The 14938-nt window shown below is 29.6% G+C and overlaps 1 protein-coding gene across 1 annotated transcript; it reads right to left on the minus strand.

The window, feature by feature from the left end:
* Positions 1-1980: 1980 nt before the first annotated feature.
* Positions 1981-14458, minus strand: LOC139088134 (contactin-3-like). The gene is made up of 15 exons (XM_070637193.1): positions 14193-14458; positions 13874-13989; positions 13590-13800; positions 13463-13522; positions 12570-12672; positions 12212-12413; positions 10788-10995; positions 4355-4476; positions 3271-3481; positions 3186-3212; positions 2907-2963; positions 2727-2829; positions 2463-2650; positions 2242-2394; positions 1981-2148 (listed from the first exon to the last, which is right to left on the minus strand). Exons 1-14 carry the CDS (start codon positions 14284-14286, stop codon positions 2252-2254), a joined length of 1845 nt encoding a protein of 614 aa, XP_070493294.1. The 5' UTR covers positions 14287-14458; the 3' UTR covers positions 1981-2148; positions 2242-2251.
* Between the last annotated feature and the right edge of the window lie 480 nt (positions 14459-14938).

Genomic DNA, 14938 nt, shown 5'->3' on the forward strand with positions numbered 1-14938 from the left:
CCAGTTTATCGAAGCACTGTGAAAGTAAAGGATGTTTTCAAGGAAAAAGGAACTTTTGAAAGGCAATGTACCATTCTTGCCTTTCATTATTTTTATAAACGCCTTCGGATTTCATCTGGAAAAAGGGAAAAGCAAAATTTTCGGTCTAATACATTCCATATCTCTTCTAATCGCTATATTAACGTCGGGCTTTTTCATTTATATGAACATTGATTACACGACAGATAAAATCATTGCTTCAATTTATTGTATAAATTGCAGTTGCATATACATCACAACTATAATGGCTTCCTTTCATAATGTATTTATGAAAAACAGGAAGAACTTTTGGGATGTAATGGAGCATCTACATCATATTGATATCTTATTAAAAGCGTTTCATTACACAAACGATTCAAAAAGCCATTCAGGCTTTTCTGTTCAAATATTAATCTTGGTTCTCTTTATTAGCATATCTCCTTTGCTTTTGATACTTAATTTTCTAAACAAGAATTTCAATATGGGTCAATGCATTTATTTAATGCTGGTACTTATTCTAAGTGTTGAAATAATTATCTATACGATGCTGGTTGGGAATATCAAAGCTCGTTTCATTATTTTGAAGGCATATTTAGGAGACAAAAAGTCAGAGAGTTTAGTAATTGACATAAGAGGTTTGTATTCATCTCCGATTCTGCCATGCTTTAGTGAAATATCAATGATTTACGATGAAATGCTATATTGAACGAGTCATTTTCCGTTTTATTGAGTTTTACATTAAGTAAGTACATGGATGTGATTTCCAACATTTTAACAAATCAAATATTGAGAAAATTCAACTTAATGTTTCGAAAATTACCGCTGACTTAGGTATTTACTTTCGAATCAATAAAGGCATACTCAGAGTATTTAATTGCCTAACAATTCTCAACAAATTTCTTCTAAGAAATATTTATATAAATTTCTCGTCCAATATTTTTATATACCTAACAAATCTTCAAAAATCCTCTCTCTGTTTATTGTGTACACATTCTTACGAATATTTTAAAAAAGCTTTCCATTAAAATATCAGAGCTGATACAATTCTTGAGAATTTTGATTTCTTATGTAAGCTTAACAACACGTCATAATTTACAACATGTTTCAATCACTCCCATTTTATTATAAAACCTTATAAGAAGTTGAAATATCAAAAAAAAAATATACAACATTTATTCTGCTTTCAGCATATTTCTGTATCTAATTGTACTTTATTGTAAATAAATTTCTTCTTTTATTTCAGCTTCATTTTTCTTAAACATTACTTTAAACACATTTTGCGCCTTCTTTATGGTGGCTATAAAAAGTTTTACAATTTTCCAGTTGATTGAAATTGTGCTATGGCTATTGTTGTCATCATTGGCAATTTTCCTTTTATGTCATTCAACTGAAACTTCTTACAAAGTCATAAACGATTGTTCGTTGCTTCTATGTGAATGCTGTCATTATAACATCCTAGATGTTTATCAAAAAGTCGAGGTAAATATGATAAGCCTTTCACATACGAAAGTAAATCATATTTGATGTCTTGCTTTCTTATCTTTTCATATATGAATCAACACCTTCAACACCTCAATCAAGATTGAGACTATTGTCACCAAAATTCTCATTCAGAAACACTCGTTTGGATTTACTTGTGGATATTTTGATGTTAATATGAATTTGCTGCATTCAGTCGTTTATACAACCCTAACATACTTAGTAATCTTGCTCCAATTCAATTTTGAATAATGACTTTAGTCTAATACGATATAACAGAAATGTATATGTGCATAAAAATATATTGAAGGGATTTGTGCTGTTGAAAATTCTGAAAGAAATAAATTTAATTTTTGGGCTTCTTTTGTTCCTTCAATTTCTAAATCTTTTTTATTTTTCAAAGTTTGATAATGTTTAATTATGTTATCATAACAATTGCTTTAACAAAGAAAATTAAAAAGGAAAATATTAGAAATCCTGTATTTGTCGCTTGTTAGTCAATCGTTGTATTCTTCACAAAAGTAATTTTCGTATATTCATGTAACATGGTAATGGTATTATACATAAAAATTATTATTAATAAAAAAAGACATTAGTAACAAAAATGTTTCTAAATGAGCAGTCTTATTTACAGTTAGTATACAAAAAGAACTTAGTTAATAAAAATCAAAGTATGAAAAGAGAAAGGAAATGTTATCATTATGAAGCTATTCAATACAGCAATTTCATTTTTACACTACATACACTTTTATAGTCATCTAAATCTACTAAAAGATTTGAGAATTTTCTTCGCTGTACAATGATGATAGATTAGCAAGAAGGTGGTACAGGGTATTGTGATAGTGGGTGAAAAAATAGAAATAGCACCGCTAGTATATTTCGCAGCAGGATGCTCGCCTTTAAAGATATTTATCACGACATTAAATTCGATATGTCATGATTTCTAAAGGTATTCAGAAACTTACCATTGAGTACGTGAACTAGACTAGATGCTGGAATGGCTCCATGAGGAACACAGGTGTAATTACCACTATCTCGAAACTGAGCTCTTGTCAGCAAGAGTCGACTTGTTGTGCCATCAGCAGTTTTTTCTGTTTCTAAATTTATACCTCCCCTGTTTGAATTAAACTCAATGGCATGGGAGTTATGATACCTTTGAAAAATAAGCAGATATAATATTTACGAATTACAATCATCACAATTTTCTTTAATGCATATTACATACATACCATTGAATAGATGGTACCTGATGATTGACCATGCACGTTAAGGAAATTGTGCTACCAATCTTTACATGTATTTCTGATGATCCTAGAATTCTAGCAAATTTCACTATGTGCAGCAAAAAGAAAAAAATTTATTATAATCATTCCTTTTTCAAGATAATTACTTCTGTGTAATCAGTTTACCTTTTCCATCAAAACTGTTTGCAGATGCAATCATTCTCTCTTGAAGTATTTCAGGAACTAGAAAAAGGTTTAGAGATTTTAATTATATAAAGATATTTCTATGAATGAAATCTATGCGGGCATTAGATAAGCAAGCTCTTTAATAAATGCTTTAAATTATTAAAATTTGTAATTTTTCGGTTTATGGGAAATTTTTGAGTCAAAATATTTTGTTAGCATGCATTAAAAATGTTTAGCTTAATTTCATTCGAAAATTAATCAAAAATTTAAATAAGCTACCTTCAAGTTTGACCTTTTTGGAAAAATCTAAAGGTATACATTTTAGTGTCGTCGCCGTAAGTTTAAATAAACATTTATATCTTACCAGTAACTTCCAAAAGAACTGATATTTTTATTTTTGGTTGTGTATTCAATTGGCATTCGTAATGTCCAGAGTCATTAAGTGTCACATGATCAATTTTCAAATTCCATTCGTTAGAGTTGTCGTCATGCAAAACAGTAAATCTTTGATCACCAGAAAACACAAAGTTTTCGGAAGTCAAAATATGCAGGTCAGATTTCCGTATCCATGAGATCTGAAAGACATTTCAGGTTAATGGCCTTTGAAACAATTTCATGAGTTCTTCAAAGTATGACTAGATCTTATCAAAATTTAATATAAATATTTCTTATCCACTCTACACTCTACCCCAAAAAAACTCATTTTGTCATGCCTTTAAATCATTATTTTCATATTTTCGCGTCAGAATAAAAAATCTTTGTAACCATTTTACACAGATGAAAACCTATAAATCCCCTAAACATTTTCATTCAATTCAAAGTTATAAATTTTAATGTCATTGTAGAGTACTTCTTTATTTGAGCTTTTCGTAACTTTTTTTTTCAGTTGCCGCAAAACCAGCGAAGCATGAATAAAAGAAAGAATGAAAATGAAAATAAAAATGTACAAAATCTGAGTTAGAAGAGGCTTCCTTTAAATTTCACATTCTCCATAACAGAATGATTTATGATTTATTATTTCTTTTCTTCGGCCATATAAATGTGATAAAAATGTTTTATAATGTACATATATATCTTTGTGTATGAACATTCCGTAGAAAGAAACATTTCACTATATGTGATATTATGTCGAGGGGATGTAGAATGTTCATTCCTTTGTGTGGTATATTGTATCGCTATATGATTTGATTTTTCACACAGTAAAAGAGTGATTCTATACTTTTGAACTGGATCAGTATATTTGCTAAATTACTTGGAAAATTTAATATGCTTGTCATTCCTAGATTTCTTTGAAATTTCTTTTATTGAAAGTCTTTCATTCATTATATGACACATCTCATTAATGTTTTTATTGATATTTGTTGACTTTTCAGCAATTGCCGTAATCCTCACATATGGTTCTTAACAGCTAGTCATTTAATCTTCTTACAAGGATGAAAATTACTTACCGTTTTGTTTCCTTTGAACCTTACAGCACATTTCAATATGATAGATTCATTCTCTAATACAGTTACATTTAGATTTTGATTATTCTCGAAAAATGGCTCTTTTTGTAGAGTAGAAAATATTTCTGAAACAGATCAAATGAAATTTCATTTATCGATATGATTCATATATACAAAATAGGATTTGATAAATAAAATTACATCTATATATAAATTTCCTGAGAAATTCAATTATTATTATGCATGCATGCACAACGTTCTATGTTTCCTTAAATGATTGAATGCAATCAAATCTAAAACTTAATTTTCAAATGGCTATATTACATCCTAATGCGCCATTAGGCAATATTTTGAATGGAATGCCCCAAAATTAATGTTGTTTAACAACAAAGTAATTAATGTGTTATTACCAACATTCATTTCAAATCATTATTACCAAAAGTTTCAGAAGAAAATTATTTTCAATGCTTTCCTTAAATTATATAAATATGTACTGTATATGTACGCAGCACAAATGATATACCGCAAGTCAAGTAAATATGTGATTCGGTCAAACAAAATTTTAATCTCAAAATTGGAATGGTTTCATGAAAAGTGAAGACATAATGCATTTATTAAATGTAGCATAAGTGAATTTTTTTCCAAAAGTTTTCTTTAGATTCTTGCCAAAAAAATGTCCTAACGAGATTTCAAGTACTTGGCAGACTTAGGCTGGCCATCTGGACGAGATCTCAGACAACCTGTTTTTTGACAAATTGCCCGCAATTTATTTTATTGCTTAAATTAACTTTTAATTTAGCAAAAATGACTTTAAAAAATGCAAATGATCATGAGTGTGCAAACAATAACATCCAAAGTGTTTGTTCCCAGAATAATGTCTAACTTTTTATAACGTTTATTTAAGATTCGAATAATATTTATTGTACATAGTTGAAAACCCCTTTTCATGTAAAAAGTTCAGTCTGTTTTTGAACTCGGATAAATAAACATCTCATTCATTTAATAATCCATTAAGAAAAAGTTTAAATCAAACCAGACCTACCACAATTACACTATAACTAGTCAGTCTAGCTATGAACTCAGTTGGGTTACATTAATAACTAATCAATAAAGAATTTAAAAATCCTGTGATTAAAATTTGATTATTTCAATTTTGAGTGAATTTCCGAGGGCAAAAAAGTTCCCCGTTGGATTAACTTGATTGAAAGCAATTCACAGGAATCATCAAAAAAATCTATCAAAATAATGAAGGAAAATAAAATTCTAAATTACAAAAAAAAATCTGATCAAAATTTGCATTTTATTGAGTTCAAGGTAGGAGGGTATGCTTTAATCAATAAATATTGATTAGAGAATTTTATTCATTCATAAAATAGCTTTTTAGTATTTTAAATTGTCTACATCATTCAAGATTTTCCCAGGGGATGGTGCTTATGTTGAGAGAAAGATGATTTAATTTTATGAATAAAAAAAAACATAACAAATAGAACCGAGTTACCCTATTACCGCCTTAAGTAACTTAATTTCATTTCAGATGAATCTACGTTCATAGACGTAAAGTATTGAAGAAAAATGATGATAACAGAAATACTTTTTCACAGAAAAAGAGCATTGTAAAGCAGTAAATGTAAAGAAAGGAAAGAGAAAAGCCATTTACAAATCTTTTATTTGCCAGCAACATGAGAACGAAAAGAATAAAAAAAAGAGGGAAAAATGAACATTATTCTAATTTGTTTACGAGGCCTATGATAAGACGTACATAAACAATCATAACCTAAACAAGAATTGCTTGCAACAAAACCATTATTTTAATATAATATAATATAATAAATTTATTACCAACGGTATTTGATTAACAATAAAATATGTATAATTCTGATATTTCTTTACTAATTTCAATATTCATATTTGACACGAAACTTTAAACAATTCTGAGATACTTCAAACAATTCTGAGATACTTCGTATTCTTCTATTCGGAGCTGCATTGTAGCACTTTAGTATCAACGCTGTATTGCCAAAAAGCACCCTCGAGAAGGTGATTTATGTCTTTAATACTCGCGCATACTGGTGGGTCCGAATTGGATACAATTTCCACTCTGCAGCCACACTCAATATACATGATTCCACCCTTCGGTCTAGTGTATACTGTGATTATCGCGCATCTATCGAAACGCTGGCAATACTGTACATACTCAATCTACATTTACGAGCACCTTAAAGACAGGAGTAAGGATAAGACCTTTTACCTAATAAATGCCTGATTGCGATCACAGTATGCTGCGACTATCGTTTGTACATGGGTGCACCACGTGAGTCTGATGTACTAATGATAGGTTCCCGGATTTATTCAAGGGGGAAGTTTGATTTTACATATTCAATAGCAATTGCTTTTGTGCAAAGTTTCGTGTCTGAGGTTCTTGTCTTTTTATATGTTATGAAACTATTATATAGCTTTAAGCCGTTGTAAAATAAAGAATTTTGTGATGATGCTTTAGTATAGTTCTTCAATTGGTATTCGTTGTTTCTTCTGGTTGAGTAATGGTGTTGGTCGCCTGCTTTTATCAAATGTCTCTGTAAATAGGCTGGTGAAAGTCCAAGTGCCACTCTGTGAATAAATAAAATCACATTAAGGTAGATTGTCTGTTTAACAGATAACCATTTCAAAGTTTCGAGCATGTCAACTCGTGATGTAAGAAAGTCTGCCTTTAATAACAGACGAGCAAATCGGTTAATTACTTTTTGTAGCTCATTTATCTGAGCATCACTCAACAAAAATAAAATTGACGAACAATAATTGAAGTGCGAGTTCACTAATGAAGCTACATAAAGCTTTTTGCTTTTAAAATCTAGCTTATGAGCACATCTCTTCAATACATAAAATTTTGCATTCAACTTCTTTAGAACATAATCTAAGTGATTATTGAATGTGAGACTTGAATCGACAATGATTCCTAAATATTTGATTTCTGTTACGATTTCTAATTCCTGTTCATTAAATACAATTGCCTTACATAGTGTGAGTGATTTATTGCTTGTAATAAGCATTGCTTTTGTTTTATCGATGTTTAATGTGAGCTTACAGTAACAAAGCCATTTAAAGACGCGTGTGAGATCTTCATTTAGTAAATCGATAGTACTACTAAGGTCCGTATATTTGCAACTTATATAAATTAGCATATCGTCAGCAAAAATTTTAATTTTTGAGTACTGTAACACGTTGACGATATCGTTAATAAATATTAAGAATAATGCACAACTTAACACTGAACCCTGGGAAAGTCCTAAAACAATTTGTTGAATATCCGAAATTGCAACATCGAACCGTGTCTGCTGAAAACGGTTATCAAAATACGATTTGAACCAAGTTACGACTTTATCATCACATCCATACAGATGTAATTTGTGCAGCAATAACATGCGATCTACTGTCTCGAATGCACGCTTTAAGTCTATAAAGACAGCCACGGTAACAAGGTTTTTATCGTTCGCTTCCTTCCATTTTAAAGTATTACGGAAATGTAAGATTATTTTTTTTCTATGTAAAACTTTATAAAATGAGCAAGAAAAAAAGCAAAAGTCTCAAATGGATCTAAACTCAGATTATAATAGAATTTTCGTGCTTTGAAATATCGACGATATTGAACGATACTTTTTTAATAGCTTGTATTTGTTCAAAAGCCTCTTAGTTCCCTTAGAAATCGGTTCCCTTCAAAAAGATTCCTATTTTAAATTTGAATTGTGGCGCAGAATATTGATCGAGAAATAAAATTAATTTCCTACCTAAGATTTTCTCTCAATGTTGATAAGGATCTGACCAAAGAAGTTACATTTCACAGTTATATGTTTAACATGTGTACGTGATGAAAATTTTAATCATAAATTTTTAAGAAAAAAAAGAATTTTAAGAATGAAGAAAATTTTCATATGTAGGCATACATTTATTCGCAAAAAAAAAAATACAGTTGAAAATTAAGCCGTCGTCGACCTTCACATATATTTTGATTAAATCAGTGCGAACAAGGAAAGGCTGTATCAACAGAAAGGAAAAAAAAATTATTTTCATATTCTTGGTTCATAATTTTTTAAGATTTACACATAATATTGCACATATAAAAATTGAAGGTTTGGGGGAGGTAGAATATGAATATGAATAATATTGTTACAAAATGAAATATGAGTTTTTTTCATTCAACACGCAATGCTACAAAACGGCATCTAGTATGAATCTTGAAAAATGAACAATTATGTTGAAAGAGCCTTTCACTTTGTTTTCGGTCGGTATAATCTTGGCATTTCTCATTTTTTATTGGTATTCTCTTTTCTTCCTTCCGCCTTTTTTGTTGCTCAATTTCCCATCTACTTCGCAGCAGGTATATGTAGTTTTCTCACATTTCCTTTATAGCACCCTCTCGATTCTCACACTTGTGATTAAATTCTGCTGAGATGAGCTTCTTACCTATACAAAAATACCAATGAATCTATATCATTGTTATTGATCGAATTTTGTATTACACAATACAATGAAATGATTAGATATACGATTTATTCAAGCATTTTATCTTCATATATCAAACGTAAAAAGCGCTTTGTCTATATGACTGTTTGCCTTGCAACAGTTACTAACTTCAAAGAGATGAAATATTCCTGAATTTCTAACATTATGATTTTTGAGAAATTCGCGTATTTTTGCATGCCAATTTTTTATTCTTTCATCTCTTGTCTCGATACTTCATGTTGAATGTATAACGAAAGTACCTTTCAGAAATACTTATCATTCCATTTCCTCTTCTTGACTCTCTCTCTTTCTAGTTGAAAACGTTTCTACCCTCTCATTTGGATGTTGTGTTTGCATACGTTTATAGATTACCTTTAATTAGAATTTGTGTACTTATTTGGAATTGAATGTTGCTATTAAGCACTGCTTGATGTCTTTCTTTATTGCTAATGACTATTTTGCACATGTTTTTAAACAAATATGACATTATTAAATCTTAATGTGTACCTTTATTCTGCTAACCTTGACAAGACTCTTGTATTAAGGTGAAAAGCAGTTTTTTTGCAATTAACTACTGAAAGCTACCGTGATTTCAGTCACTCATTATATTGATTTTTATCGAGGAACCCAGTTATTTTGTATTCGATAATTGTCTCACTTTAGGTATAAAAAAAGTTTTGGGGTAAGAAGGTGAAATGACGTCAGTGCCACATTCGCAGATTAACGTTTTAGTTTCCAAGTATTGTGTATGTGTTATCAAGTATTTACTTTTACACTCACGGTTGTAAAAATCAAGTGCTTTTATGAATTATTAATTACAAACCAAAAATCCTTTGATCTGGGTGATAATCTAGCGAAAGAGAAAGTCTAAAAGCGTGCTAAGGTACTTGAATATAAAAAAGTCTAAATTAATGTAAAACAGAAGCATGACTAAAGGAAAAAAAGACAAAATTCTACAGTCTTTGCTGATATTAAAATTTCAACAAAATCATCGCAATAACTGCCTCCTCTCGTTGGTGTTGAGTTTTAAAATTTTCTTTCACATGAAACAATGTCTTGAAATGCTTTTCATATTATAACAATGGTCTGACCACAATTCTATGAATAAATGAGGTTGGTTAACAAATAAACAGTAGACAGATTGCAAAATACAATAAAGATATTAAAGATCTAAATCAATCTAGAAACAAAACATTTTCTTTTCATCGAGAAACAAAGAATAGAAAAGAGCAAAGTTTTATCAGTATTTTAAACACCAATCGATACCTTTTTAAGCATCCATAAAATATCTTCGTTTTTTCTTGTCGAAAAAAAGGATTAAAACAAAAGTAACCCATATCCTTGTCAAAAACCAACCCAACTCGTCTATGGTAATAAAGACTTGATTAAAATTCTAGAAATTTTTCCTAATTATGCTATTTTAGTGAATTAGATGTTAAATGCCTTGAACATTGATTACATTCAATTTATGAAATTAATTTACAAGAAAAATGATATTTCACTGAATCCATAATGCCCCTGTGAGCAAAATGCTTGTCTGTATCTACTTTCTCATCTTAGTAAGTTATACACATATTTAATTATATTAATTTATATAATCTTGCAATTCTCTCACATTTTCCCTTTCCTTCTTTCGTTCTAAAATTTAAACAATTGTTTCAAAATTAAGCATTATATGCAGCCCATTCTACTGCCTGCCATCGTTGACTGTATAAGCTCTTTTTCAACTCTCACTATATTGTTGAATGATTAATGCTTTTTACTGTTTTAATCTGCTTATTTTACCCAGTGGGATCCCAAAAAAAAATTTAAAGCATTGTTAACAAAATAAGATATTTTCCGTTGATTTATTATTTATTTTGTATATTGCAAATGCCTAATACATGTATCATGTCTGAAATGTTGACATAAAATATTTAAAGAAATTGATTAAACTTACCATTTGTGTGGTTTAATCCGAGTGTATTATAATTTGTTTTTGCATTATTTGTATTGATATCTAGATCACAAAGAATAATCAGGATATTGAATAGCATCCAATAGGTTATTATTGATATGATTCTTTTGATTAATATTGTCGATTCCATTATGAAGATATATATTATGTGCCTATTTATTTTCTTTATTATGATACACACAATTTCATATTAACTTTCCATAGACATGCGAAGCGTCTTTCAAATTATCAGCGAATTGCCTCTTATTGCTCACCACGAATTTTTTTGTGAATCAATTGAGCACACAATGTTCCTCATTATCAATTCATATCGCATAAACAAACAAAAAATATTACTGACAAAGTAACCCTTGCAGAAATCTTGATATTGTTGTACTTCCATATTATTATTATTCACACTTTTATACTGTACATTCTCTTTTGTTTTTCTTCTTGCATTTTTTATTTTGCAAATCTAACAATATTTTGCGAGTTTTGTAGGTTAAACTTCAATCATGAAAACCAAAACCCTTACTGACTCAAAAAACCTTCAGGGAAAATGTTCTGATGTGTGTCAGCTAAAATGAGAGCATGAACAATGTTTTTTTTTCAATTTTCCAATAGTTTTTTGCTCTTTTTCCAATGCTATGCTCCTGTTTCCTCTCTTCGGGTCGTTTTCTCTCATATTTAGCATGTAACATCATCGCTGTCATATTGACCGCGTGAAGAAAATGCGCAAACGTCCATCCAATTTAATAAGAGATTTTTATAAAGTGTATAATGATGCGAATAGAACATAAGCAACCCAAAACAAGAGAAGTAACTTTTTTTCCGTTTTATATGCCAAAATAAAAAATTAGCTTCGATAAACTAAAGTTTTAGTAGCAAAAAAACAAATAGACGGAAGGTATGAGAAAGATTTGTTTTCACGGGATGTCAAGAGTTAATGGAATCATCACATATTATAGTTTTGTTGTATGTTGTCCTTTTTGGCACACTTTCTATAGAACTGTTTATTAATAAATTAGTTCATCTCTTTGTCCATTTATTAGTCAAGGAAATGACTCTTGTGAGCTTCCTAAAACCTTTTTCATGGAAATTGCTTAAGCATTTATTCTCAGAATGGATCTCACGTAAATATTGTATGAATGACAAAATTAGCAATAGAAAGCTTTAATGCCAGATTAAAGCATGCTTAATAACAGAAACCGGTATTTTATGAATGAAACAAGATGCACTGAGATTACTTGCATGTCATCAGCAATTAAACTTTTTAATTAAATTTCGATGTGTCTTTCAGCATTTAAAAACTTTAATTAGATTTATATCTAAAGCTAGTGGAACTAATTATAATTGAAAATTTAAAACCATTTCTTTATTTAATTCACATACAAATAAATTTTATTACATTCTTATAGAACTTTAACAGATACTGAATCAGGTATAATCATCATAGAAGATTGCGAGAATGCAGCATCCATTATATGTGTTGCGACACATGTATAATTACCAGTGTCCTTGAAATTTGCTCTAGTTAACAATAGGCGACTTGTCATTCCCTCGTTACTCTTTTCGTTTTCCAAGTTAATCCCTCCTCTTGTATAGTCGACAATAGTAGAATTGTGATACCTTTTGCATATAAGAAGGAATAGAAGAATGAAAAGGATAGAAAGAAGACAATAATATTTTATATGAAGCGAAAGTAACAAAAAAGGAGAGAGAAAAAAATGTAACAAGAATCTAGAATGACTAAGACAATTTGTTTTGACATAATTTATTGCTCACCACAGTATTAATGATGCTTGAAGATCTACAGAACAAGTTAGTGAAATGGTGCTGCCTTTTGGTACTTGAATATTTGGAGGGCCAACAATTTTTGCTCTTGGCACTGTTATTATTTTAAAAAATAAAAGTATGAAAGCACATAATAAAATATTTTATATACCTCTTCATAAATATTTTATAAAAAAAATTCCTGCCAGGTACGAAATATTTCATGAACTGACGCTATTTTCTTCTTAAAATATTTCAAACACTCCGTTTTTAAGTGTTTAGTTCTCCAAAATTCATTTTGGTGCTTCTTCGTAGAAAATTTGCCAGAAAATTCTTATACAAATTATAACAATAAAACCCTTGAAATTTTAATCATTTCAAGTGAGAAAGTTCAAACAAATTATTTTGAGACTATGATGACTGACAAAAAAGTAAAAATAAATCTCAGATTCACAGAATATCAGTGAAATCAGATAACGTATGAACCTACCAATTTCAATCCAATACGACCCCGTCCGAGCTGAAAATTACCATATATACAATATCCTCTAATTAGCAATTGAACAAAAAAAGATCTAGTCATGGAATCTTATAAGGGTTCAATTTGTATGGTTTTTGGCCTCAGAGCTTTTCCTTTAAATCCATTAAACATTTAGATAAGGCATCTAGTCGGACATTTTTAACGAGATGTTTTAATGGGATTAAGATTAATTTTATAAAATTAAACTAATCTCGGAAAATCCTTCAAATTAAATAATTCCATCTCGGAAATGAGCTATAAGTTATATTAATGATAGGAAAACTAAACATTGAATTTTCTTGATTTTCATCCACTATTCTCATGGCACATTAACAAATTATCATGAATATTAATAAAATTATGAATATAAGGATTTTCATTTTACCTTTTCCTTCATAACGACTGCTAATTTTCTGTCCTCCTTCCTCCATAATATCAGAATCATCTGTTAATTAAATATAGAATAAGTTATTTATGCTATACATAATTTGTTTTAAAATTCTTCGTCTTACTCATGACATCAAGAACAATTGGAAAATTTATCTTTGGCTCCGTATTGACTTGGCATTCATAAAGTCCGCTATCCTTTAGGCTTACAGGCTTTATTCGAAGATCCCAGTTATTGGATTCCAAAATGTGAATAACGGAAAAACGTGCATCGGTTGTATACACAAATGTATTTGATGTGAGGATTGCAAGATCATGCTTTCTTATCCATGAGATCTATTAAAATGTGCGTAAGGATTCATAAAAATATAAAATAGATAAAAAGCTAATATTTGGGAAAGATTCTTACGGTTCTATTGCCCTTATTCTTAACGGTACACTTCAACGTTACAGATTCGTTTACCACAGCTGTTATGTTTTGAGCATTTTCACCGAAATATGGTTTGTTGACTACATCTGTCTTGGCTTTAATAAATATTATGAATAATCTTTATTAGTATGAGATAAGAAGAAGCGTTTGTTCGCATGCTAGGTCAACTAGGTATGCAGAACTTGTATCAAATGTTTTTAGGAAAAATAGAACATTTTGCAACTGGTGATGTTAAATCACAAATTAATTATATGGTTAATGATATTTAATTTTGATTGATATACATAATCAAATTTACCATGAGCAAAAATATTAAGGCAAAATGGAAATTCATTATTGCATGACAAGAAAAATAGGAGAACTATTATCCGAAGTATTTTCCGCACACTCATTATTTTATTTATAAACTGATGATAATTGTGTAAAAGACTTTAAACAAATCTAATAAGATCCAGCTTCCGATTCCTTATTTCATACAGTTCTTGTAAATTTGTTCGCTTGATTCTTTCTTGCATAAAAAATATTTTTCGAAAATAAATTTCATTAGAAAAATGCCTTAGATATCCGCACGTCTCAAAGTATTCTATATAACTGACTTCCAAAAGAGAAAGCCTCAATGTTTCATCTGATGATGGGAACATGGAATGTTAGCGCATGTCTAACTTATTTCCCATTGTCAATTACTTCCTTTGGATTTCAAAAACCGTTGTTTAATTCTCTTTGATGCAGAATATCTATTAAATGAATGAATTTATATTGTCGTTTTGTGGAAAATCTAAAGTAAATTCCTGATTTTTTTTTTTAAACTTGACAGTTAGCCAATTCAATTACTCAGAAATATGCATTATTCAGATGGTAGGAAGAACACACGTTTTCTATCGGAATCTTCATTTCTATGAATAAAACATGTTGTGTTTAGCTGTAAGAGAACTGAATTTTGATAATTCTTATGGGAATAATATCGATAAATGTTGAGATAAAATAGCATTTATTGACGATTAGAGTACCGTTTTGAGATCCTGCTGCTTCAAAGCTTATTTATTA

Source organism: Chironomus tepperi, unplaced genomic scaffold, assembly GCF_022539635.2.
Source record: "Chironomus tepperi strain 1889 unplaced genomic scaffold, CSIRO-AGI_Ctep_v1 contig_161, whole genome shotgun sequence".
In the NCBI taxonomy this organism is placed as follows: Eukaryota; Metazoa; Arthropoda; class Insecta; order Diptera; family Chironomidae; genus Chironomus; species Chironomus tepperi.